The sequence below is a fragment of the Macadamia integrifolia genome, chromosome 13, assembly GCF_013358625.1.
Source record: "Macadamia integrifolia cultivar HAES 741 chromosome 13, SCU_Mint_v3, whole genome shotgun sequence".
NCBI lineage: Eukaryota > Viridiplantae > Streptophyta > Magnoliopsida > Proteales > Proteaceae > Macadamia > Macadamia integrifolia.
The window spans coordinates 652,016-679,133 of record NC_056569.1 but is presented as its reverse complement, the minus strand read 5'-3'; the positions used below and the strand labels follow the sequence as shown (position 1 = coordinate 679,133).

At 39.1% G+C, this 27,118-nt stretch overlaps 2 protein-coding genes and 1 pseudogene across 6 annotated transcripts in view; 1 reads left to right on the top strand and 2 right to left on the bottom strand.

Moving 5' to 3' along the window:
• LOC122059659 overlaps positions 1 to 3,783 on the top strand; it is a 21,594-nt gene extending 17,811 nt beyond the window's left edge. For 4 of the 5 annotated variants that reach the window (XM_042622594.1, XM_042622595.1, XM_042622597.1 and 1 more), the window contains 3 exons: positions 2,963 to 3,062; positions 3,181 to 3,279; positions 3,371 to 3,783. In XM_042622594.1, the coding sequence (XP_042478528.1) occupies positions 2,963 to 3,062; positions 3,181 to 3,279; positions 3,371 to 3,433 (262 nt within the window). In that variant the 3' untranslated portion in view covers positions 3,434 to 3,783. The remainder of the gene's footprint in view (positions 1 to 2,962; positions 3,063 to 3,180; positions 3,280 to 3,370) is intronic. The other variant, XR_006134102.1, reaches the window with a different exon arrangement.
• Positions 3,784 to 6,347: 2,564 nt separating this feature from the next.
• Positions 6,348 to 11,459, bottom strand: LOC122059658 (annotated as a pseudogene).
• Positions 11,460 to 16,961: 5,502 nt separating this feature from the next.
• On the bottom strand, positions 16,962 to 21,933 carry LOC122059657 (3-ketoacyl-CoA thiolase 2, peroxisomal-like). Its single transcript, XM_042622592.1, has 14 exons — positions 21,481 to 21,933; positions 20,966 to 21,042; positions 20,766 to 20,850; positions 20,524 to 20,650; positions 20,328 to 20,426; positions 20,149 to 20,216; positions 19,939 to 20,046; positions 19,771 to 19,848; positions 19,534 to 19,666; positions 19,334 to 19,430; positions 18,777 to 18,900; positions 18,590 to 18,698; positions 17,379 to 17,462; positions 16,962 to 17,267 (listed from the first exon to the last, which is right to left on the bottom strand). Exons 1-14 carry the CDS (start codon positions 21,565 to 21,567, stop codon positions 17,158 to 17,160), a joined length of 1,386 nt encoding a protein of 461 aa, XP_042478526.1. The 5' UTR covers positions 21,568 to 21,933; the 3' UTR covers positions 16,962 to 17,157.
• Between the last annotated feature and the right edge of the window lie 5,185 nt (positions 21,934 to 27,118).

The following is a 27,118-nucleotide window of genomic DNA, read 5'->3' as shown; positions in this document are numbered from 1 at the left end:
GGGGGTGGGGTGGGGGAGGGAGGTGTGTGGGTGGAGGGAGGAGTGAAAGGGCAAGCCCCATTGGTTGAAAGCTGGACGTCAGAATCAGAAAGAGAGAAGTGGGTCTCACAAGAAGGTTGTTTATTTTAATTCTTTTTTCCTTTGTCTTGTGAAACTGCCTGACCGAGAATGGAAGGAAAACCCATACTCCTCCCTCTGTTATCCAGTAGAGGGACAGTTATGCAACATAGAGTTCCAAAATCCTGATGTAGGTCGCTTTGGGCCCACCAAAGTAAATAAATTCCAAATATAAAAGAGCAGTGGCATCTGTAAATTCTGATGCCACAATTTAGGACCCTACAGGAAGGAATAAAGCACTTTGCGATGGAGGGGTAAATAAATTAAGAGAAAATGACTTCTCTGGAATTTCAAGTTAGAATAGGGATAACTTATGGTGTGTTTGGTAGCCGAAGAAAAGAAAAACGTACAAATTGGTTTAAGAATTTCTCTTTGTGCTTGGCATGTCTGATCCAAGAGAAGATTCAGTTTTTGAATTTCAAAATTTCCCTTGGGAATTGTGAAGTTTACTTTTTGCTGCCAAAAAAAAAAAAAATCTTGCCAAAAACATAAGAAAACATGAGAAAATACAAAAACTTTTCTTTTCTTCTCTTCTAATGGTAACCAAACATACATACTTTTTTATTTTCTCACCATTTCTTTTCTTCTCTTTTCTTGTCCTTTCTTTTCTAGATTCTTTTTTCTTTTCTTCTCTTGGTACCAAGCATAGCCTTAGAAGAGAAATCTTAAAAGGTTCTTTTCATGTAATTATTTGATCATATACAGACTTGAAAGTAAGAGTAATGTCTTCTTCTCCCTATCGAACAAAACAGAATACTAAACCAGATTTGAGGACAGGTGATAAAACTCGGCCATATGAACTCTGGTTGGCCTGAAACTTTGGGGATGGAGTTGCCAAGACCTAGTGGTCAGGTCCACCCCAGAAAATACCATTTTAATGGGGGCTGGACTAGTGTGATGGACAGTTGAAGGGGAAAAAAATGAGAAACAGGGCAGGGCTTAGGTTTTTCAATTTATGAAGGACTATTCTCAGGTTTATGATATGGAATCACTAGAAAATGAGATCAGAATCTTATATACCAAGTTTGTATGGAAACTAAGCAGTGTAGAGATAAGCGGGTATCCGCTCAGGTGATAAAGCAGAAGAGTGGATGTGAAATAAGAAGATATAATAGAACTGAGATAAGAAGATTAACAGAGGATGAGTTTGGAGAGAGCACACCTGAAAGGAAGACTTAGTTTAGCCAAGGGGAAAGAGAGGAACCAGTTACATGAGCAGCAGCTCAGCAGCATCTGAAAGTAAAACAAACTTCAATTTCTATTCAGTTTTTCAATTGATGGGGCGGGGTAGGCTTTCATATATAGACTTCCAAATTTAAAAGATTTGACCAAAATAAAAAGTTAAAAGATGACTCAAACAAGGTAACAAACAAATGGACTCCTATTAACACCTAATCCTATGATAGCTGACAATATCCAACTACAATGATAAAAAATCCAATTAGAAGATAATAAATACCTAGGTGATGCCCCTATTGAGCCAACAACCAGGTTTTGATCTCGTTCTTCTCAACCTGGGTCAGGCTGGTCCAGCCATACAACTGCGTCTGATAATTTCCTGCTGAATCTGGTCTTATTGCCATGAGTTGCCTTGTACATAAAAAATCTGTGTTCTTCTGTGCTATCAGTCGACAAAGAAAAAAAATAATTCTTTTTAAATATATTTGGTGAGAATCATGGATTATGTTCCATAAAATACTATATGTTGAATAATTGTCATGCTGAGATACTCTTTATAAGGGTCATCAGCCTTTGGCAATTCAAGTATTATTGTAGGAAGCTCAGGGTTTTCTCTGTTGGTTGAATAGTGGAATCAATACAACCTTATTATTATTATTATTATTATTATTATTATTATTATTATTATTATTATTATTATTATTTTTGGTAAACTCAATGACCTGGGTTTATAGTTTCAACTTTTCTGACATGGCTCCATTTTGCGGAATATCGTTTTTCAGCCAAAAAGAATTTTGTAGTCTTTTGTGAAGACTTTGGAAAAAAATTACTTCTTGTGACTTGTGATGACTTGTTCATTGCCTTTCATTTTGCGGAATATTGGGTCAAAAGAAAGAAGCTCAACCAATTCTCTGAGATTATCAAAATGGTTATTTCTGGTGTGTTTGATTCTTCCAATGGTTTTCCTTTGCTTCCAGCCTTCCCAGCCACTCATGGTTGATATCCACACATGGTTGAATATCTTTTGAAGAGAGTTAGAAATCCCTACTTACCACTGGCTGGATCCTCTAGAAGTTTGTTCTTATGTTTTAGTTTAGAATTACTGTCCTTTTAGGGAGCATATTAGTCGATATGTTTCCCCTAGATCCTCTATCTGTCGTGTGTTCAACAATCAAGTTCCTGAACATGCCCTCCTTCGTTGAGTGGTGATTATCATTCCTTAGATGCAAGGTGCTGCAGTTAATTTGATCTACCTTTACCCTTGGTCCCCTTATTCCAGGACGAAGAAGCATTTACCAATTCAGAATTTAATGCTGCTACGGTACCTCTCTTCTTAGGAGGGGGGTCTGTGACTCTGCTTCTAGATCTTTTTTGCAATCGTGGAGTCCTTTGGCATAATGTTGCTTGTCTATGTTTTTCATTGTTCCTTCTTTATTTTCTATATCTTCAACCCTGCCATTCGCTGGGTACTTCAGCAATTCTCCTTCACATAATTGAATATGTGAAGACAACCATATTCTTTTGCCAAAGCTAGAGGGATTATTTGTTGGAAAATGGCATACAAGACAACCACAGTACTTATTCTTTTGCCTACCAAAAATTTATTTTCCTAAAAGCATCTATTCTGAAGAGTTTGTTGAACACATTTTTTCTCGTGTTTTTGCAGAAATGACTACGAGGTACTTTTGGCCCTTGATGAGAACAATCACCAGCATGGTGGTGCATCTGCACATCAAATTAATAGTTTGCCACAGTCAACTGTCCAGGTAATTTTTTTTTTTTTTTTTTTTTAATTTTTTTTAGTAGAGCGATTACAATTAAGAGTCATGTCTCAGTGTTGAGGCCTGCAGATTCTTTGCTATTGATTGTTATCCTTTGTTTCAGACTGTGAACTTTGATGAAGCTTGTGCAATCTGCCTCGAAACCCCGAGCACTGGAGATATAATTCGTCACCTTCCTTGCTTGCACAAATTTCATAAAGATGTAGAAACACTCCTCTTTCCAGATAAAGAAAATTGTTTCGTGCTGAAAGATAATTGTGTAAGACAATTGATTCATTTACTTCTAATTGCAGTGTATCGATCCGTGGCTAAGGAGAAGAACATCATGTCCAGTTTGCAAGTCCAGCATCACTTGATTTGCATTAAAAATTGAGTTGTTCAAGCCATTACATATGTAGCACAGTTTAGACGTAAAGTTGCACGCGAATGTGCTCATGGCTAAACAGGTGATCAGGAATTCCACTCCCTAAGTTGCGAATTGATTGACCACAGCTGATGGTTTGCTGTTTGTTTTATTTTTCAATTATAATTAGGTATTGGCTTATGGTAGTGGAAATTGTTCTCTGAAACGGCTCTTCAAAGTCAACATTTTATATTTTTTATTGTCCAAGTATCACGGATCTGAAATCCAGAATCCTTTATTTATATATTAGAAGATTAGCTGCTTGAAATTGAATACCAAAAAGAAGAAATTAGTGACATAAAATCCATCTGTCCTTATTCTTAGGATTTCTTTATTCCATGAGAGTTGTTTGAATACATCCACTTAGTTTGGTGTCTTGTGGTATTGGGATTGAACCAGGTGATTTTGACAGGATCTGATTTGAACTGTTGGGACCCCTTTTTTTTTTTTTTTTTTTTTTTTTTTTCTATAGTAAAGAAACGATTTTATACGCTGAAAGGATAGAGAACCATAAAAAAAACAAGGTCATTGGTGTTTTCAGTTCTAGCCTCAAAGGCTTACCGGTGAGCTACTGAGACCATACTCTGTTTTACTTTGAAGATTGAAATAAAGTGGAACAACAAACTTCATGGTCATTGATTCTTTCCAATCTGAAGAAGATGCAGCAATTCTTCACAATCCATCAAGCCGGTGATGGTGGTGAGACCTAAATGCTTAGCCTGTTGCAAGCCTTCGAGCACTCTTGCTTGTGATTCATGTGCACTACCTGAGAAACCTAGCATGAGCACACGATCAAGATGAACAAACAATATGCATATACTCCAAAAAATCATGTACAAAACATCAAAGTGGAAAACAGAAAGATAAAAAGGAAGAGATTACCAAGCAAGAAGGAAGAGGAGTCTCCTGCTGCGTTGCTGCCTTACAATCGCTGCTATTGTCTGTAGTCTTCACAAACTGAAGAAAGAGTGATGAGAATCTTCTTTGGTGATCATCTCACATATCAAGGTCCTCTGTCCAGAGGAAGGGGTTGAGCTAGGATGAGATAGAGCAAACAGGTCCAGAAGTGGGGAATATGCACTTCTAAGACTTGGGAGACATGGTTGTCATTATGGACTGAGGCTTTAGGCATACTGGGGTTGAAGGAATCAGGCATGGACAGAGCACCCACAAAGGTGTCTTTGCTGCTCTCAGGACGCCAAGATGTTAAAGAGAAGGGGGGGGGGGGGGACTACAACGTTCGCATGGGGAACAGAAGGGCCAACTGAGTCAAACTCTGTAAGGGTTTGATCCGCAGGAAAAGACAGCAAAAGTTTTGCATAACAACAGAAGGGGAGTAAAAGGGAAGTCCTGCAGGATTCTGGACTTGAGCATTGGATCAAGTCCAAAGGAGGATCTTCCAAAACACAAGGAGCTACCTTGGGGTTGAGGCATCCCCAACTGCCACAGTGAGTCCATGATACCACCAAGACCTTCCAAAGACAGAAAATTCCTCAAGACATACTCAGGGATCAAAGGGGATTCATCGGAAAAAGGAATTAAAACATTGATTTTCTGATCTTGCACACTACATCTTTAACAGAGCTGTCAACCCAATAATATTCTCCATACCATTTTCCCACTGACCCTTCATTTTGCATGTCACTATTTTTATTGTCAGAAAGTTTTGTTACTTGCTACCCTATCGTGCACTCCTGTGCCCAGACATTGGGGTGGCAAAAGAATCACCCCACCACTCCTTGTTGGATGTCTGGGTGTGCACTCCCATTGCCCCCCACATTGGTGTAGGGGCATGCGACTAAGTAGCATTCTCTATCTCTTCATTAAATGTCACAAATAATCTATTCTACCACGTTGATGAATGATATGTTAATTTCAACCGTTAGAGAAGACATAGTGTAGATTAGCAATGTGTCCAATAGCAGAGTCTAATTTCATCAAGAGAGGGGAATCTATACACTAGTAGTGTAATGAAATATTACCGACTAGCATCTTATTGATTGTTGGATCCCGTCTTTGTATTTCGGCCATTAAAAATAAGATAATAGGGTTTCAACAACCGAAAAATTTAATGATTAAGATGTAGAGAGGGAGGTCCAACATTCAATGAGATGATAGTATGATATATTCCATTACACCTTGCTAGTGTGTACATCATTTTCGCTTTAATCAGATACCCCTCTTTTGTATTGGCATACATCCCATGTATGTATATGCATGTGTACCAATACTCTCAGACATTACTGTCCACTCTCCCAAGGAAAAAAAATGGATGGTTCAGATTTATCTTGTGATTTTTGGAAAATATCCCTTATCATTGTTACATTGGATAACTACCTAAAAAGAAAAAGATGTTAAATGAATCTGCGCTTAAGCAACTGTTTGTGAATTGTGATCAGGAGACAAAGTATGCAACTACTTATTGAATGTAGATGTGTGTTGTTGGCACACGAAAAAATATGGAGAATGCTTCGGCAAACTCATTGAAAAATAAATCAAATTTTAACATATTATATGCGAAAGGTTCTCTATGCTGCCAGTGGAGAGTATGCTAGCACCCTCTCTCTCTTCCTCTCTCCAAATGAAATGATCTGGCGCTGCCCTCCTAAAAACGAAACCATTGTCGCACTTCATTGGTGTGTCCCTTTGTAGTGCTTGCTCAAAGAACCCCCTCCCATATTATATTTATGGGTGCTTGGTATTGGACTTTTTTTCTTTTCTCTGCAACATCAGTTAGATAGGGTGCCTGTACATTGGCCACATTAAATCTGTTGCTCAAACTCAACCATTTGCCCCACCTTTTATTGCACTTCGTCCCTTGTATTTCAATTGTTAAGCCATGGTGATCATTGAAACGGGGGGAGGAATTGAAGAGAAGAGAAATTTAGGCCTTAGATAGAGAAAAGCTTAAGCTTTCCTATTGAAAAGGCCTTTCACTCTTCGCTTGAATAACATTTGATCTAGTATCAAGATACATTAGGATTCCATAAATCCTAAGAATTGGGTCCTAATTAATGCCATCTTATTACACTGCTCTATTAGCATTTCCAATACATCAGGATTTTGTCATACTATACACCCTCACAAACAATTCTGAATGGACCAAGATCTATTGAGCATCTCTGGACAGGAAATTTTGAGTCTCAACCTTTCGAACATTGGAGAGGCCATCAACACCGTCTCCTCTTTCGAAGACCGCTGCAGCCCCCATTCCTGTGCCTGCAAGTTTTCAAAACTAGGCAGTCAGGTAAGAATATTATTATAAAAAATAAAAAAATAAAAATCAGCATTTATGAAAGGAAGATGGTAGCCACCCACCAATGCACATAGACACCACTCCAAAGCGGCAGTCTTTTCCACGACGCTTCATCTCATGCAAGAGGGTACCCACACAACGTGCGCCTGTGACAGAAGATAGGTGGTTTAATACAATGATTTTAACCAATAAAAGCGAGCAATATCATGCTTAGTTCCTGCTGATTAGAACTAAGATAACTAAAAGAACTAGGATAGCATCAAATTCATTCTCCTAAATTTTCTTAGACAACAAAGATTGAGAGGAAAACTAGATCTGCCTACAGAACAGCAATGAGAAGAAAACCACCTTCATTTTGATTCTTAATGTCTAATCTCCAGGAACTTGCTTCCTCACTACATTTGTCTTCACACCTCAAAGGCTGCTGACAACGTAACAAGGAGTGCTAACTAAAAGAGGATTGGAGTGGAAATAACATATACTGGAGATCAAGCAGTTGCAAGTATGACTTGGCAGAAAGGTACACCTTAAGGGTTGATGTATACACCTCACAAAAAGAAAGACTGAAAGAACTCTTAGACCAACCTCGTTAATATTGCTGATGTCCAAATATACAAATCCAAATGCTAGTGAAATTATTCTGAAGTAATATCAAGTTTATGCTACTCCTGAGATCCTATCCATACCATATTCCATCTAGAGGGACATCCCCTTCACTTTGATTAATTTTGTTGATGACCATTAAGACTTAACTTGAGCTTTATAGACAGTTGATTGCAAAAAGATCCCTACAATGTACACTTGGTTCTAAAAGTACTGTTTTAAGTTAAAGAGGATATAATTATGCAATAAAGTCAATTGCGAGTAATCGATTAGATAAAAATATAGGCAGTTGCCTGATCGTAAAACTAAATACAGTACAATGAGGAAGCACAAGACCAATTCAGGTATTGAAAGAGCTGTGGAGGAAATAAGCACACAATATGCCACAAAAGCTGAGATGTTATCTAGAAATACAACAGAAGATTCTGATTTTATATAGCAAAAAGTCTACAACTCCAATTAAATAAACCCAAAATTACAGTGATCGAGACTGATATATAATTTGAGACTGACCAGTAAGATACATATAAAAATTCAATGATGTATAATTTGAGACTGATGGCACTTATAAACAACAACAACAAACTCAGCCTCCAAACCGATGGCACTTATAATTGATGAAAAATTTCAAGCTCAATATTATCAAGAGGATAATTCGTAGCCAAAAAAAAAAAAGGATTGGAACACAATAATATGTAAATTACTGTAAACTAGAGCTAGCATACAACATATACAGCATATGATGCATCATCCCTAGCAAGTACGCCAAAATAAGAGAGTGACAACCATTCATTCATGTAAGAAAGTAATGCTAAAGATTTAAAAAACTCAAAAGTAAGTTTTCCCATTATCTTTTTTTTTTTTTGGTTGCTATTTTATACACTATTCTAAATACCTGTCGCACCCAAAGGATGCCCAAAAGCCATTGCACCTCCATTAACATTAACTTTCTCCGGATCAAGTTCCAGTTTCTTACAACTGTAAACATACTGGGAGGCAAATGCCTGCACAAGAAGCATTATTAGATTGCAAATATTAGTTAGAAGCATGAAATAAACTGCGAATGGCTGAAGTTAGAATTGATCATATTGTCATCCATTACCTCATTTATCTCATAAAGATCAATATCATCAAGTTCAAGACCAGCAGCCTTCACTGCAGCTGGAATTGCAGCAGCTGGACCAATGCCCATGACGGCTGGGTCCACTCCAACAGCAGAAAAACTCCTGCATGAATTAGCTTAGAAGTGCGTCATAACTCATAAACTGTGGAATGACTTTTCAATTGTTTTTTCATCCTCATGCCAACCCCTCTCTTTTGTGGTTAAGACGCAATACATTGCAAAATATGGACCAGATTATAAATAACACTACGGCATTTGGTGGCAAGCATGTAAAGAAATTATGACAATACTGATTTATAGAGAAAACAGACTTTAACAGAAATCTTTCCAACACCAAAGAAGAGAGAGGGAGAGATGCTAACCCAGGAATAAGGTGCATCAATTCAGGGGAAAAGATCATTCAAAAAGAAAATAACAAGCATGATCCCCATTAGCAAGATTAGATCCGACTTTGCATTAGTATGGATATCTGCTTGCTGAAAGATTTATGAAAGGCATAGGGCTATAAATAAAACTCACTAGCTCAGAACATGGGTTTGGGAGAGTCTTTCAAGAGTAGGCACAAACCTGAATACACCAAGAATGGGAAGTCCTTTCCTCAATGCAAGACTTCTCTTCATGAGGAGGACTGCTCCAGCGCCATCAATCACCTGGCTAGCATTGCCTAATGATGCATATTCTGGAAGAGTTAATTGCAATGGAAGTGCATGGGATCAACTAATAAGCATATTGATGAAAAACAATAATGTGAAAGGTATAATTCTATACCAGCAGTGGTGGTCCCATACTTTTTAAATGCAGGCTTGAGTTTTGCCAGTACTGCTAGGGCTGTGTCTGGTCGAATTCCATCATCAACAGAAATTGTAACAGTTTTCTCCTCTCCAGTTTTAGGATCCACAATCTTTGTAAATGGAACATCAATCAGTTCCAAAATGAGAACCACATGTCTTCACAAATAGCAAATAAGTAAAATGACTAAAATAGGAATAGAATAAATTTCACCTTGGTGGTCACTGGAATGATTTCATCTTTGAATTTACCAGCGGCAGTTGCAGCAGCAGATTTCCTATGAGATTCAACCTAACCATGCATAATTATTAAACAAAATGACCAGAAGGAATGTCACACCCTAATAACAGAGGTACAGAACTCACAGCTGCTTGGTCTTGCTCCTGCCGTGTTACACCATAACGTTCTGCAACAATTTCAGAGGTAATACCCATGGGAAGAAGACAATCACAGGCCTTTGCAAACAACTCCGCCTAGAGTATGGAAGGAATACAATTTGTAAATGCATACATATGACGTTGGAGAAAGCATTTCTTAGAGCAACCATGTATGAATCCCCCCTTGGCACAAAATTAAAATGAACAGAAAAGTTCGGAGTGAGGATATACTCTTGGATTAACTGCACCTTCCCAAGCTGGTGAGTTGGTTGTCATGGACTCCACTCCACTCCAGCTCCAATTCCTGCAATCAGAAGGCAAAAGAAATAATAATAATTAAAAAAAGTATAATCCAATGATTTCACAATTGAAGCAATGGTTACAACTAACACGTTTTCACATGCTCTTTACCAATATCATAGAATCCAGATTTAATGGCAGCAGCAACATCAGCAACCACCTGAAGCCCAGATGAGCACTGCCTATTCACAGTCCTGATAGGAACAGTATCTGCACACAGGTCAAGAATGAGAGGTATAACGATGATGATGGTTAGCGTAAAGAGATTAAATCAAGATTCAGCTAATATGTATCCTAAGATAAAGACCAGGAAAGCCAGCATAGAAAGCTGCCATCCTGCATTCAATTGCTCTGAGGGAGCCTGGTGCTATCACGGTACCAACAACGATGTCTCCAACTTCACTCGGGTTCAAATTTGTCTTCTCTAGTAGTGCCTTAGGCAAGCAAAGACAATGAGCTCAGGAAAATGAAACAATACTGGTGCTTCGGAATTGATTAATTAAAAATTTAAAGTTTTAGATAAGCATAATCGGAAACATGTAGATACCCTAAGAACAACTGCTAGTAAATCATCAATAGGGGTATCCTTGAGACCACCCCTTTTCGCCTTGCATAATGGAGTCCTGTATGCACTGTAGAAAGCAAAGTAGCCAAAAGAAAATTACCATCAGCAAAGACTGACACAAGAAAACAAGCAAAAATGGGATTTCAAAAGTTTAATCAACTTACGCTACAATCACAATATCATCATCAAATGCAGCATTCCTTTGATATGCTGCACTATCCCCGGCCAAGCAAACAGAAGCCCAGTCAAAAGCATCAGAAGAAATTTAGGAAAGTGAAATATATTCTAACAATCAAATCACTAACTAGCAACAGATTCCACCCATTTCAACAAAACCCATCAATTAACAATTATCATACACCGACATCCCAACATAAAATCAAAATTCAGTTGCAGTCAAATAGATAATTTTATGAGAAGGAACAAGTAAATCAAAGAAAAACAGAAAACCCATCACTAGAAACAAGAAAAACAGAAAACCCATCACTAGAAAAACTATGTAACATAAGAAAAACATACGGAGAGAGCAGATTCACTGCTCTGAGACGAAGAAGAAGGGAGAAGGTGGTTGGGCAGAACTTTAGAAGGTGGTTGAGCAGAACTTTCTGTCTGTCGATGGCTTTATCCATCTCTGTTTGTCGGTAGATTGCCGGAACAAAGAATTGGGTTTACGGATCAAAGATACAATACGAATTGATACTACTTGATAGACGCTAAGATAATGAAATGGTGCCCAAACTGACGTCTATCAAAGGGAGAAGGAAGGTTATGGGCTTAAGACATTCTGTGCCTTTTTCCTGTCTAGACTCCGGAAGGCTGAGCTCTGAACTTTATATATACTATGCTGCAATTCCAAAAAATTAAAAAATTCCAATCAAAGATGACTTGGAAAAGATGCCAATCTCTTCCAAGAAATGGGTGAGAAGGCTACAACATAATTTCATTGAACAAAATGCGATTAGATGTTGTGAGTAGGGGTGTCAACGGTCCGGGTCGGTGCGGTTTCGGTCCGGTTCCACCGGTTTCGGTGTGAGTTTGGAAGTGACCGAAACCGACCCAATAAGGATTTATCGGTTTCGGTCCGGTGTCGGTTTCGGTGCGGTTTGGGTTCGGGTTGGTACCGGTTTGGATTTATTAGGTTCATTTCGATTTGGATCGGTTTTTTAAACCGGTATGGAGCCATTAGGAAACAACCAAATGATGAATTGTTGAACTTCGATTTCTTAAATCGATTTGTAACCGGGTTGGTTTTGATTTTTGGTCTAGTTTGAATTCGATTTTCCATACAAATGTATGCAAAACTATTCAAATTTTAATTTTTTTAATGAATTTTGGAGTGTTTCGGTTTCTTACCGGTTTGGTTTCGGTTTCGGTCCGGGTTTTGAGCCGGTTTCGGTTTGGTTTCGGGTTCATCCGGTTTTCGGTGCGGTTCGGTTTGGTTTTGGGGTTACAATACTTGAAACCGAACCGAACCAATAAGGCTTCGGTTCGGTTCGGTCCGGTCCGGTTTGTTATCGGTTCGGTCCGGCCGGTTTTACCGGTTCGGTTTAGGAATTGACACCCCTAGTTGTGAGGTGAGTGGTGACCCTTATTAGTTTCAACTTCTTCAATCAATGAATCAATGTGATGCTGACCCACGAGTTCAATCATGAGGTCAATTCTCCATTAAAAAACAATCAAAAGAAACCTTTTTATGCTCACCACTTCTCTGGACGGTGTGCACTTCTAACTCACATCTATTAAGGCGTTTACCATACAAACTACTTAGTGTTTTTTAGGCCCTCTTTGGTATTTTTCTTTTTTATTTATTTAACAAAAATTATTAATGAAATTATTTTTATCAAAACAACAAAGAAAAATGATTTGGCAACTACTTCAATAAAATAGTTTTTTGTGAGAAATAGTTTGGTACCTTTATGTACAAAATGGTTTTTTGAAGAAATTGGTGAAGAGATTCCTTCACCCATCTTCTTTATAAGTATCTTTTTCCACTTTGGATTGAAGAAGAGGGGGCAAGGGACTTGGATTTCTAATTACAAAGCAAATAACTACTTTACCTCTTCATTTTGGGGTTTTAAGAACATGCTTTGTAAGGTTTAACGAAAAAATAACTGAAAATCAATTTTGGCCAAAACACATAAATGACTCTTGGTCTCTTTTTAGTTTTTGTGTTTTATCAATTTTTTAAACAAGTTCCATAAATGATACCTGATGCGAAAAAAATTGACCGGACGATCTGCTCTGCAGCCCCTGGTGCTTTGGCCGACCTGCACAGAAGAGATGATAGGGGAGAGCCGGGCTGACCCGACGGGGGACTCTCCGATGCCTAAGTCAGATCTTTCCACAACAGATGCTCAAGGGACCTTTTCCAGTAAGAGAAGTGAGTAATCCATCCCCCATGATGGAGGCTTACCTTGGTATTTATAGACTGCTGATGGAGGGCAAGTGGGAGATGATTGTGAAGAGTCCTGTTTAGGCACGGAGTCCTCAAGGGGAGTGGCTATATGATTCTGGAAATATTCCTGGAATATTCCCCTCTTAACTAGGAAAGATCAACCGTGTGACGTCATGATGACGTGTAGTGGATAGAGTCCCGTCCTCCGGAATAGGGACTACGTTCCTTGAATGTAGGGGTGGACGAAAACACGTTTCTGGAATCCTTGTTGTAGACGTCGGGCCGAGGTGGAAGCTCGGCCAGATGGAGGCCAAGGTAACAGCACGGCTATGGATGCCGAGGTAACAGTGCGATGTGATGGATGCCGAGGCAGTAGCACGGCATGATTGATGCCGAGGCAGAAGCACGGCATGATTGATGCCGGGGTAGTAGCAAGGCATTATTGAGGCCGAGGAAGTAGCACGGCCTCCATCAGGCTGTGCTGTCACCTCGGTCTAAATCATACCGTGCTACTGCCTCGGCATCCATCAGGCCGTGCTGTAACCTCGGTCTCCATCAGGCCGTGATGCCACCTCGGCCTCCATCTGGCCGTGCTCCACCTCGGCCTACAACAGGCCGTGCTTTCACCTCGGCCTACAACAGGCCGTGCTTTCACCTCGGTCTCCATCAGACCGTGCTGCCACTCGGCCTCCGTAGGCAGTGCTCCACCTTGACCTCATAGGTCGTGCTACTTCCTCAGCCTCAATCATGCCGTGCTACTAACCCGCCATCAATCATGCCGTGCTTCTGCCTCGGCATCAATCATGCCGTGCTACTGCCTCGGCATCAATCATGTCGTGCTACTACCTCGGCATCCATCAGGCCGTGCTCAACCTCGGCCTCCATCAGGCCGTGCTGCCTCTCGGCCTACATCAGGCCGTGCTACTGTCTCGGCATCCAACAGGCCGTGCAGTCACCTCGGTCTCCATCAGGCCGTGCTTCTGCCTTGGCCTCCATCATGTCTTGCTGTCACCTCGGCCTCCATCACGCCGTGCTATCACCTCGGTCTTCATAGGCCATGCTACTGCTTCGGCCTCATCAAGTCGTGCTACTTCCTCGGCCTCAATTATGCCGTGCTACTGCCTCGGCCTCAATCATGCCTTGCTACTGCCTCGGCATCCATCAGGTCGTGCTGTCATCTCGGCATCCATCAGGCCATGCTACCTCCTCTGCCTCATCAAGCCGTGCTACTGCCTCGGCATCCATCCAGCCATGCTGTCACCTCGGTCTCAATCATGCCGTGCTACTGCCTCGACATCCATCAGGCCGTGCTGTCAACTCTGTCTCAATCAGGCCGTGCTGCCACCTCGGCCTCAATCAGGTCGTGCTACTGCCTCGGCCTCCATAGGCCGTGCTGATTCCTCGGCCTCCATCATGCAGTGCTCCACCTCGGCATCCATCACGTCGCACTTTTGCCTCGGCATCCATCGGGCCGTGCTGCTACCTCGGCCTCCGTCTGGACGAGTTGCCACCTCGGCCCGACGTCAACAACAAGGATTCCAGAAACTTGTTTTCGTCCACCCCTACATTCAAGGAACGTAGTCCCTATTCCGGAGGACATGACTCTATTCACTACACGTCATCATGACGTCACACGGTTGATCTTTCCTAGTTAAGAGGGGAATATTTCCAGAATCACAGAGCCACTCCCCTTGAGGACTCCACGCCTAAGCAGGACTCTTGACAATCGTCTCCCACTTGCCCTCCATTAGCAGCCTATAAATACCAAGGTAAGCCTCCATCACAAAGGATGGATTACTCACTTCTTATACTGTAAAGCTCTCTTGAGCATCTGGTGTGGAAAGGTCTAACTTAGGCATCGAAGAGTCCCCCGTTGGGTCAGCCCGGCTCTCCTTGTCATCTCTTCTGTGCAGGTCGGCCAAAGCACCAGGAACTGCAGGAGAGATAGTCAGGTCAAATTTTTCCGCATCAGGTAGTTTTGTAAACCCAAACCTAATTTTAGGTATTTTTGTTGACCAAAACTTTTTGTGGACAATTTTGTAAATGGAAACCCAAAAGTGGGTAATCATGTTATTTTCCCTTTACAAAACTACCCAAAACAGTGATTCTCCTTCATCTGCCTATTTGTTTTGTCATTTTTACCCCTGGCCAAGGTTGTAACACGGCCTTATGGAGGCCGAGGTGGATGCCCGGCCTGATGGAAGCCGAGGTGATAGCGCGGCCTGATGGAGGCCGAGGTTGAACTTGCGCTCCACCTCTGCCTCCGTAAAGTCGTGCTGAACCTAGGACTCCATAGGCCGTGCTCCACCTCGGCCTAAATCAGGCCGTGCTTCCACCTTGGCCTCCATCAGGGCGTGCTCCACCTCTGCCTCCGTAAAGCCGTGCTGAACCTAGGCCTCCATCAGGCCGTTCTACTTCCTTGGCCAGGGTTAAAAATGACAAAACAAATAGGCAGATGAAGGAGAATCACTGTTTTGTGTAGTTTTGTAAACCCAAACCTAATTTTGGGTATTTTTGTTGACCAAAACTTTTTGTGGGTAATTTTGTAAAGGGAAACCCAAAAGTGGGTAATCATGTAATTTTCCCAATCATTTTTGTGAACAAAAATAAAAAAGTCAAATAATATTTAAAAAAAAAAAAAAAAAAAAAAACAACTTATTTTTTCAGTACGAAATACGGATACAATATGGATTGGTATGGTAAGGATCGGTGTGTATTGGTCACTTTTTCCCTTACTTTTCAATAAAAAAAAGTATATATTTTTTTACTATTTTACCCTTGAAAACCATACGGGCAATTGATCTGGATCAATCAGGTATTGCCGATCCAATGATTAGGAAAACTTGGTCATACTTCACCAGATATTGGCAATTGAGATGCCAGATTCGCCTGTACTGGCATTCCTTTTCTACCTTAATATTTGCCACATGGCACATCATGTGCGACCTGAGTTGTGTGGACTAATAGGCCCAAGTTCCTAGGCCCATATGTCAAGTTTAGGCCAAAATTGCCAAGTACATTATGTTGTAGCATAAAGCCTTGAATGGAGCTGTTGCTGTAGATTCTCCCACGGCTTGGCCTGCACATGAATGATAAGTGGATGAAGACCGAGGGGTGCTTTAGTGGGGAGGCTTCGATGCTTAAGTCAGTAACAAAGTTCACATTGGGGAAGAAAGAAAATTATGTAGAACTTAGAGTTGTCTGAATTGTCATTACCGAGGATCTGAGCCACTTTCCCCTCTGATAGCAGTTGGTCTTCATGGTCATTGGAGGACGGGTCCTTGTCTCTACACACGTGGATGAGACGGTTATTGGAGGGTTGATCCCCTATCCCTTCTGATGTGAATGATCCCATAATGGTTAACCCAATCACAATGACTTTTGGGAACTATGGTAAAGTCCATAGTCAAGACACATGGTCGATGGGGATGATCCTTCTCGATCAACTAGGTTGGTGGAGGTGAGCAGTCTCGCTTGGAGAAAACGAGAAGACATTGTCGACGAAGAAAATTGCCTGCGATTGGCCGAGGTGGCCACCTATGGTCAATACATTTGTCTTCTTCTCATTGGATGGTCACATTTAGGTATTTCAGGATGAAATTTGAAGCTCTTAGAGGGTGGGGAAGAGCTACAGAATTAGTTTGGCAGGGACTGAACACGAATTAGCTATCCTCTAGATGGGATTTTGGGTTCCACAATGTGTCCAACAATAGGTAGAATTTCATTTTTCCATCACTTTCAACGGGAGAGTTTGTCAATTTATGAATGCCTATGCTTGAGCTTGGATTGAATTGATTGAACTGATATGGCAACAGAGGTAATAAATTTTGAATTGAAAGATAAATTGGATGGTGGAGCCATGGAGGTGACCATGTCAACTTGGTGTCAAAATGCTGGTTCTGCCTGAGCTGCTGATCCGGCGTGCCTCGACATTGGGTGGCGGTGATTGAGAAAAGCTTAAGCTTTCTTATGTGAGCCATGAAAATACCCTTCTGAACAAGTTTTCATTTTCAATTAGATTCATCTCTCTTCAATTTGAGGTTTATAAGTATGCAGTAGACTACACCATTGGATTCAAAAAATGAAAAGGCCTTTCACTCTTCACTTGAATAACATTTGATCTAGTATCAAGATACATTAAGATTCCATAAATCTAAAAAATTGGGTCCTAATTAATGGCACCTTATTACACTGCTCTATTAGCATTTCCAAGACACCAAGAGGTTGTCATACTAACGCCCTCGCAAACAACTCTGAATGGACCAAAATCTATCGAGCATCTCTGGACAGGAAATTTTGAGTCAAAACTTTTCGAACGTTGGAGAGGCCATCAACACCGTCTCCTCTTTCAAAGACCGCTGCAGCCCCCATTCCTGTGCCTGCAGTCGTCAAAACTAGGCAGTCAGGTAAGTTTATTTGAAAACAAGAAAAGAAATATGAACATCAGAAACATGTCCAGCATTTGTGGATGGAAGAGGCTAGCAACCCACCAATGCACATAGACACGACTCCAAAGCGGCAGTCTTTGCCCTGACGCTTCATCTCATGCAAGAGGGTACCCACACAACGTGCCCCTGAGACAGAAGATAAACGGTTTATCATAATGATATTAACCGATAAAAGAAAGGAATGTCATCCTTAATTTTTGCTGATTAGAACTAGTAACATCAAATTCATGCACCAAATTTTTAACCAGCTCTGCCTAGAGAACAGTGATGAGAAGAAAACCAACTTCATTTTGATTCCTAAATGTCTAAAATCTCCAGGGACTCGCTTTCTCACTACATTTGTATTCACACCTCAAACGCCGCTGACTCTTTGACCTACCTCGTCTAAATTGCTAATGTCCAAATATACAAATCCAAATGCAAGTGAAATCATTCTGAAGTAATACCAAGGTTTTGCTGCATCTGAGATCTTATTTATACCATACCAAGGTACTGTTTTTAAGTCAAGTGGATATAATTATGCAATGTATAAGTCGATTGCAAGTAATCAATTAGATGAAAATATAGGCAGTTCCCTGATTGCAAAATGAGGAAGCACAAGACCTTCTAAGCATACAATATGCCGCAAGCTCTTTAAGGTATTGAAAGAGCTGTGGAGGAAACAAAAAAGCAAGACCTTCTAAGCATACAATATGCCGCAAACTGAGATATTATCTAGAAATGCAACAGAAGATTCTGATTTTGTAAAACAAAACAATCTACAACTCCAAGCTAATAAACCCAAAATTGCAGAGATCAGGAATGTTGTATAATTTGAGACTGGTGGCACTTATAATTGATGAAAATTTTCAAGATCAAGAATATCAAGAGGACAATTCATAGCCCCCCGCCCCCGCCCCCCTCCCCCCCCCCTCTCCTCCCCCAAAAAAAAAAAAAATGATTGGAACACAACTTATGTATATTATTACCCCAAGGGGGGGGGGATTGCTCGGTAAAGACCAGCACCTCAAAATTAAGAGGTCCTGAGATCATTTCTCCTAGGGGACTAACTAACTAACTATATATATATATATATATATATATACAGCATATCCCCAGAAAGTAAGCCAAAATAAGAGACTGACAACTACACCTTCATCCGAGGATAACATTCATGTAAGAAATAAAACTAAATATTCTAAAAATCAGACAAAAATGGTGTTTTCCCAATTTCTTTTAATTTTTTTTGCTATTAAATGCACTATTTTATATACCTGTTGCACCCAAAGGATGCCCAATAGCCATTGCACCTCCATTAACATTAACTTTCTCTGGATCAAGCTGTAGTTTCTTACAACTGTAAACATACTGGGAGGCAAATGCCTGCACAAGAAGTTATAAGCATTAAATATAAGAATGACAACGGATGAAGTTAGAAATGATCATACTGTCATCCATTACCTCATTTATCTCATAAAGATCAATATCATCAATTTCAAGGCCAGCAGACTTCACTGCAGCTGGAATTGCAACAGCTGGACCAATGCCCATGACGGCTGGGTCCACTCCAACAGCAGAAAAACTCCTGCATGAATTGGCAAAGAATGTCATAAGCTGGGTAATGAACTTTCAATTTCTTTTTTCCTTCACATGCCAATCCCATTCTTTTTGTGGCGAGACACAATTTATTGCAAAAGGCAGACCAGATTATAAATAACATTATGGCATATGGTGGCAAGCACTTAAAGCAATCAGACTGAATAAGTGTAGGGCTATAAATAAAACTCACTAGCTCCGAATAAGGTGCATCAATTCAGGGGTTAGGGAGAGTCTTTAAAGAGTGGGCTATTTGTATTTGTAAAGATATCAGATTGCTGAAGATTTATGAAAGGCAATAGAAGAGAATGCAGCCGAAATGGACAATAAAGGCCATTGGATTGAAGAAGTGTAGGGCTATAAATAAAACTCTCTAGCTCAGAACATGGGTTAGGGAGAGTCTTTAAAGAGTGGGCACAAACCTGAATACACCAAGAATGGGAAGTCCTTTCTGCATTGCGAGACTTCTCTTCATGAGGAGAACTGCTCCAGCTCCATCAGTCACCTGGCTAGCATTGCCTAATGATGCATAGACCAGAGTAAATTACAAGGGAAGTGCAGGGGATCAACTAATAAGCATATTGGTAAAAAAAAAAAAAAAGTGAAAGGTATAATTTTATACCACCAGTGGTGTACCCATCCTTTTTAAATGCAGGCTTGATTTTCGACAGTACTGCAAGGGTTGTGTCTGGTCGAATTCCATCATCAACAGAAATTGTAACAGCTTTTTCCTCTCCCGTTTTAGGATCCACAATCTTTGTTAATGGAACATCAATTACCAGTTCCAAAGTGAGAACCACATGTCTTCATAAATAGAAAATAAAGAAAATGACTAGAATAGGAATAGAATAAATTTTACCTTGGTGGCCACTGGAATGATTTCATCTTTGAATTTACCAGCAGCAGTTGCAGCAGCAGCTTTCCTATGAGAGTCAACCTAACCATGCATGTCTCAAGGAATTAGATCGTTAAAACAAAATGACCAGAGGGGAATGTCACACCCTAATAACAGAGGTACAGAACTCACAGCTGCTTGGTCTTGCTCCTGCCGTGTTATACCATAACGTTCTGAAACAATTTCAGAGGTCATACCCATGGGAAGAAGACAATCACGGGCCTTTGCAAACAACTCCGCCTAAGAGTATCAAGGAATACAATTTGTCAACAAAGCGACCATGTATAAACTCCCCTGAGCACAAATTAATATGTAACAGAAAAGTTTAGAGTGAGAATATACTCTTGGATTAACTGCACCTTCCCAAGCCATTGAATTGGTTGTCATGGACTCCACTCCAGCTCCAATTCCTGAAATCAGAAGTAACAAAATAAATAAATAATAATAAAAAAGAAGGATAATCCAATGATTTCACGATTGACGCAATAGTTACAACTAACAAGTTTTCACATGCTCTTTACCAATATCATAGAATCCAGATTTAATGGCAGCAGCAACATCAGCAATTGCCTGAAGCCCAGATGAACACTGCCTATTCACGGTCCTGATAGGAACGGTATCTGCACAGACGTCAAGAATGAGAGGTATAATGATGATGATGATTACGGTTAAGAGATTAAATCAAGATTCAGCAAGTAAGTATCCTAAGATAAATACCAGGAAATCCAGCATAGAAAGCTGCCATCCTGCATTCAATTGCTCTGAGGGAGCCTGGTGCCAACACAGTACCAACAATGATGTCTCCAACTTCACTAGGGTTCAAATTTGTCTTCTCTATCACTGCCTACAGCAAGCAAAGAGAATGGACTAATGAGAATGAAAAAAAATACTGGTGCTTTGGAGTTCATTAACCAAAATTTTCAAGTCTTAGCTAAGAATAATCTGAAACATGTAGATACCCTAAGAACAACTGCTAGTAAATCATCAGCAGGGGTATCCTTGAAACCACCCTTCTTCGACTTGCATAATGGAGTTCTGTATGCACTGTCGACAGCAAAGCAGCCAAAAGAACACAAAAGAAAGAAAATTTATTCCAATTATCACAAAATGACACAAGATAACAAGAAAAAATGGGATTTCAAAAGTTTAATTAACTTACGCCACAATCACAATATCATCCCCAAATGCAGCATTCCTTTGATACGCTGCACTATCCCCGGCCAAGCAAACAGAAGCCTAGTCAAGAAAACATCAGAAGAAATTCAGGAAAGTGAAATATATTCTACCAATCAAATCACTAACTAGCAACAGATTCCACCCATTTCAACAAAACCCATCTATTAACAATGATCAAACACCGACATCCCAACATAAATTCAAATTTTAGTTGCAGCCCAATAGACAAATCCTATTAGAATGAACAAGTAAATCAAAGAGAAACAGAAAACCCATCACTAGAAAATTAATTAACATAAGAAATAGAAAACCCAATCAAACAACTAACTAAGAACAGATTCCACCCATTTCAACAATGATCATACACCGACATCTCAACATAAAATCAAACTTCAGTTGCAGCCCAATAGACAAATTTTTCTATTAGAAGGAACAAGTAAATGAAAGAGAAACACATAACCCATCACTAGAATATTAATTAACATAAGAAACACTTACAGATAGAGCAGATTCACTGCTCTGAGATGAAGAAGAAGGGCGAAGGTGGTTGAGCAAAACTTTCTGTCTATGGATAGCTTTATCCATATCTCTCTGTTTGTAGGTAGATCACTGGAACAAAGAATTGGGCTTTTAGGTGATCTGTGCCTTCTTCCTGTTAGGATTTAGGAAGGCTAAGCTCTCTCTCTCTCTCTCTCTCTCTCTCTCTCTCTCTCTATATATATATATATACACACTATGCTGCAACTACAAAAAATTAAAAATCCCAATCAAAGATGTCTTGGGAAAGATACCAATCTCTTCCAAGAAATGGGTGTGAAGGTTACACCATAACTTCTGTGAAAGGCTCTTCCTTCTTCGTGACAAATTTCGATTAGTTGCAGTGAGTTGACGTGATGACCCACAATCGCACCCTTTCGGTGTGAAAACTCCAAAATTTGTCCATCGATAGTCCCATGATTCCATGCCTTCGCCAACGTTTGACTCTGATAGTCACCGAATTGGAACCTGGTTCGGATGATAATTATTGAACCGGTTTTTTTAATCTTTCGGTAACTGAACCCAAGCGTCACTATATATACTTTATTTCTTTTTTTTTATTATTATAATAATTTTAGCTACTTCATCTATTCATTTTAATTTAAATTAATACCTATTGCAGTAAAATTTGATTTGGTGATCTTCTTTGGAAAACTTGGTTCTCCGCGCTAGACCTACACAGAAAAGTAGACAAATGAGAGTCAGGCTAGCTTGATAGAGGACCCTCTGATGCCTAAGTAAGATTTTTTTAACAAATATTCAAAAGAGTTTTTTATGAAATGATCGATCCCCCTTTTTTGGGGGATTCACCTTGATATTTATAGGCAGTGAATGAAAAGAGACGGTTGAGGAGAGTCCCACTTTGACAATTGGTTCATTCTTGTTAAAATATCTCTTGGAAGAGTCTCATTAGGCTAGTGTTACCTTATTCGTTAGGAAATCTCTAAGCGATAAGAATTGCTGAGCTAGCGATAAGATCAGCTGAGCTGGCAACGAGTAATCCTTGAAATTGTCCCTACAATCTTTGGGATCGGACCGGACTCCTTGGGGAGGCGATCTGATGAGGCAACCATGTAGATAGGCGATCTGAGAAGTCAGCTCGGCCAAGGGATGACCCAAGGGGTCGGGTTTCCTAGGGATGACCTCGAGGGTGATGGTTGGCTCGGCCAAGAGATGTCCTGAGGGGTAGGCTCGGCCAAGGGACGACCCCTTGGTTTTCCCAGGGATGTCTTGGATGGTCGGCTAAGCCAAATGATGATTAAGGGGGCAACACTTTTACCTCATCAATACCAATGAAATGCTTACCAGTAAAGGTGTCAATTAGGGTAGTTCCCCGTATTCAAGACTGGTCTATATCAATTCTGATACCGAAGGTGCCAATCCCAATACCCTCCCATTTAGTTAACGGGATCAAACTTAGATCCCAATCCCATATACTAATGGGATAGGATAGTTCAGTTCCTAAAGGGTTTCAGATTATTTTTTTTATTTTTTATTTTTTAACGGTTCCAAGCATTGTGGAAAAGTGAGAAGACCTTTAATGGTTTCTAACTAGATAATTTCATTATTAATTTTGTGGGTTTTTCATTGTCATGAGATTTAAGGTGCCTTATTTTTGAAAGAAAATTAAAATGCAAAACCATGAAGATTTTTCTTAGTTTTACTTCTTCAATCTCTCTAAGATCACATAAAAGTTTCTAAAAAGTAATAAGTAAAAAATAAAATTAATAATAACCAAATAAATAAGCCCCAATATACTTTTAGTGTTACCACCAAACAAGTTTATGGTAAGAACTAAAGATCCATCAACTAAAACCTCTGTAAGAAAAATATCACTCAAAATACATCAAACTAGGGCCACAACATTTGGACAAGAGATCAGAAATATGTCCTTTGAAATAGTACCAATGGATCCAGTTCTAGTTCCTTTCGGTACCTAAACCAGCATTTCAGTACTAGTCTCGTCCGATAATCATCTCGTCCCATTTATTATTTGGTATCAAAATCAGATCACAATACCGTCTCGTTTATTAATAGGATGGTCCAGTACAAGGTTTTAGTGGGATGATTTTGGGATGGCTCCTAGTTCTGGTCCAAAATTGATACCTTTGCTTGTTAAATCCCCCATCACATCGACTTTCCCATGTATTACAATGTGATAAATAGTGAAGCATTATACTTCACAAGGCATAGTGACAAAAAAGAAAACCTTAAGAATGATTATGTCCTCAATTATCTTATTTTGTGGGTTATAAATAAATTTTGTCTTTGTTGGTTTATCATATATTGTCTTCATCTATCATAATGAAATCCTATGATTTAATAATTAGAAAGAAATTCTACCAAAAAAAAAAAAATTTTGTTTTTATGAGTCTATTGAAATCTTTTTAGGTCCTCAACCTTGCTGATAAAAGATTAGCCATCAATAGATTGTAGTGAAGAGTTCTTAATTTTTTTTGGTAGAAGAACCCAACCCATAGGAGGGGAAGAGGAATTTATTCATAGATTACGTGTACTACCCATGGATGGAGATTGGCACATCTCCAATATCCTTGGATCGGAATTTGGCCAGACCGTCGTACATGTTACCTACAGGGCCCTCTTAACTAGGGAGTCTATAATGTTGTTATTCTCCCTTGGAACATACACAAAATTACAAGCAACAAAGTATGAGAAAATATGCAAAATATCCTCCAAAATAGGCCTGATATCCAATGGTGATTGTTGAGCATTCCGTTGAAGATAAGTGATAACATCCTTATTGTCCGACTCCACAATTAGCTTGTCAAAATCTTCTGAAATGGCTTCAAGCAAAGCAGTCTGAATAGCAATCAATTCACCAATGATGGGTTTAGTGAAAAAAAATGGAGATGACAATGCGAACTTGCAATGCCTAATGTCATCTCGAACAATAAAATCTATTCCTCCTATTGTGGTGTTCGGAATCAAACTTACATTGACAATTGGGTTAAAAAAATTAGGAAACTAGAAAAAGACAAACATGATGGGTGTGATAGAGGATTCCATAATCGTATCATTTGTCAGATTTTAATTCATAACAAATAAGGTCAAGAGTTCGAAGAGATAAAAGTATAAAATATTTTTATAAAAAAAATAATTTATTTTTATTTATTTTTTTAATTGAGTTTATCTCATAGTTAGGTTTTTCAGTTTAAAAACAAGTACCTTGAAAGTGATTCAAAGTGATAAAAGAATACAAAAAATGTCATTATTTTCTACTATAATAAATGTCTTTTTTGTTTTTTTTGTTTTTTTAATAATTGTCCGAATTATGAAACTTTAAACTCCTCCTTTTATCGTCTTTCATACTTGTTTAGAGCATACATATGGCCATCAATATGAATGAGATTTTTTTATTTCACAATGGATGAAATGACAATATCACGCAACTCAATGTCTGGGCTTGGGGGTTGGACAATCAAGCAACTTTCTTTTTTCTTCTATATACATATGTTAAAATGGAAACCAAACTAAAACCAACTTGATAATGAATCGATAAGAACCATTAATCCAACCGATAAAAAAAACTCAAAACTGAACTACATCGAAACAGAATCTCACCTTAACACAGTTCAGCATCGGTTTAAATCTATGTATATACCAAAAACCAATTTGAACGGATCAAAATCAGACCAAATCGACCGCGTTTGACACCCCTGGGCCCTTGATTTTGGTTGGTAGCTTCAGGGTTGTTTGTTTGTTTAGAAAGACCCATACTACGGATGTAGGGATTCATGCTGTGACCTTTCATTTTCACTTTTCCACGGGGCAACAACATTCTACATTGAAGAACAGTAACCTAAAGTCAAAGTCAAAGTCAGGTGGGTCAGCTTTGGTCAATGGTTGTGAATAATATGGGAAATGAAATGGGAACGCCTTAAATTCTCATCATATATACATATTTCATAACATATTTCCAAGTAATATGGTATTTTTTTAATGTTCGTTTTCGCTCATGGGTCTCAAGGCTTTAAAACGTGTTGTGTTATGTTAAATATGATACACAAAATCATGGTAAATGTAAAGAACTCTCCAGGGAGATTGGTGAGGTGTTTCTGCTAAGAAAACAACAAGTATCAAGAGGTTTGAAAGATCGATGAGGATGCATAAATTTTAATCTCACATCGCCTAGGAGAGATTACTGGATTAGATGATAATCTCTAACCTTCTTATATATGGCACAATGCGTTTTAAAAATTTAATACTCATAAGTCAAAAAGTTTTGCGCCAAGATTAATAGAGCCTGAGTGTTATATGCTGTATAATTTTACATTCATGCTTCCACTGCAAATATATTCTCACAGTCATTTTTATTCATTTTTAAAACGTTATATGTCATATATCATTTATTGAATTTCATAGCATGTCGCCAGACAATGTGAGATTCTTTGTGATTTTACATCTTTAAGTCAAAAATATAAAACATTTTTTAAAAAATTGAACGCGTGAGTCATGCTCATAAGATGATTCAAAAATCTTAAATAAAGACAAAAGTAGGAAATGGGGATCATGTGGGTTGGTGGAATATATAATACTGGCAAGGAAAAGCATTTCTCACCTGGTCTCTCTCCAGCTCAAGGCTCACGGATCTCATCTTCATTAACTAGGGCGGATGAGAACTTAATGACACCATCCTAGATTAACTTTGGCTTCATTTCTCTGGTCTGGTTTGGCCAGAATCCTCATCTTTAAAATATAAATGGAACAAATGAGACATGCACAAGATTTGAGAAGATGGGTTGGGATCAATCTGGATCAGAAGAAGTATCCTTGGTTTAGTTAATATATATATTTTTTATTTATCGATATGATACCAACTAAGATTGAGATCGAGCAAAGTTGATACTAATTCAATCTAACCGATTTGAATCAAATCGATCCGATTCCTCAAACCATGGCAGCATGCATGCTTTGGATTCTTAAGAAACATGAGTAAATGACCACGTAAAGGTTGGTGAAATATGGACATGAAAAGTAGTTGACCATAGGTTGGTGAGACACAACTCGATGTGATGGTTTTTTTAATATTATTATTTCCATTTTATATTGATTTAAATATATCAAATTGGGCCAAAGATTGGTGGGTAGTAGATTGAGACATCCAGGTTAAGAATATTCCTGGGGTTTACTACCAACCTATCCTTTTCAAGTTTCTATATATGTTAGGTAGAAGAGATTCACGACCTTCTTATGTAGTTATGTATATACTTTCTTATTGACAACCTTAAAATTTTAATAGACCTGTAATTTTTTTTTTTCAAAATTTATTTTATGTTACATGTGTCGAATAGCAGGTTTGAAGAAGATTTTTTAAAACCCTAGCCCAACTCTAAGTTATCGTAACTCAGCCCTAATGCAATCTTGTTGGGCTAAGCCCCACGCCCACCTTGCCCAGCCCTGAGTGACTTTGATTGGTTTACGTTGGGCCAGGTTGGCCATGCTTGATCCTATTAACCCCTAATTTTTATCATTTTTAAAGCAAGGCTGATCATGATTGACTCTACCTACTCCTATATAATGTCTTTCTTGTCGTTATATGCACTTTAAAAAAATTTGCGGTGTTATTAAAAAATGAAGA

What these genes read in the sequence shown, in the direction of transcription:
- LOC122059657 (XM_042622592.1), bottom strand. Translation starts at nt 21,567, where the DNA reads ATGGATAAAGCTATCCATAGACAGAAAGTTTTGCTCAACCACCTTCGC. An exon ending in AAGGTGCAGTTAATCCAAGA is followed by an intron (nt 20,047 to 20,148) that starts GTATATTCTCAC and finishes TGATACTCTTAG; the next exon opens with GCGGAGTTGTTTGCAAAGGC. An exon ending in CCCATTCTTGGTGTATTCAG is followed by an intron (nt 18,901 to 19,333) that starts GTTTGTGCCCAC and finishes CAATTCATGCAG; the next exon opens with GAGTTTTTCTGCTGTTGGAG.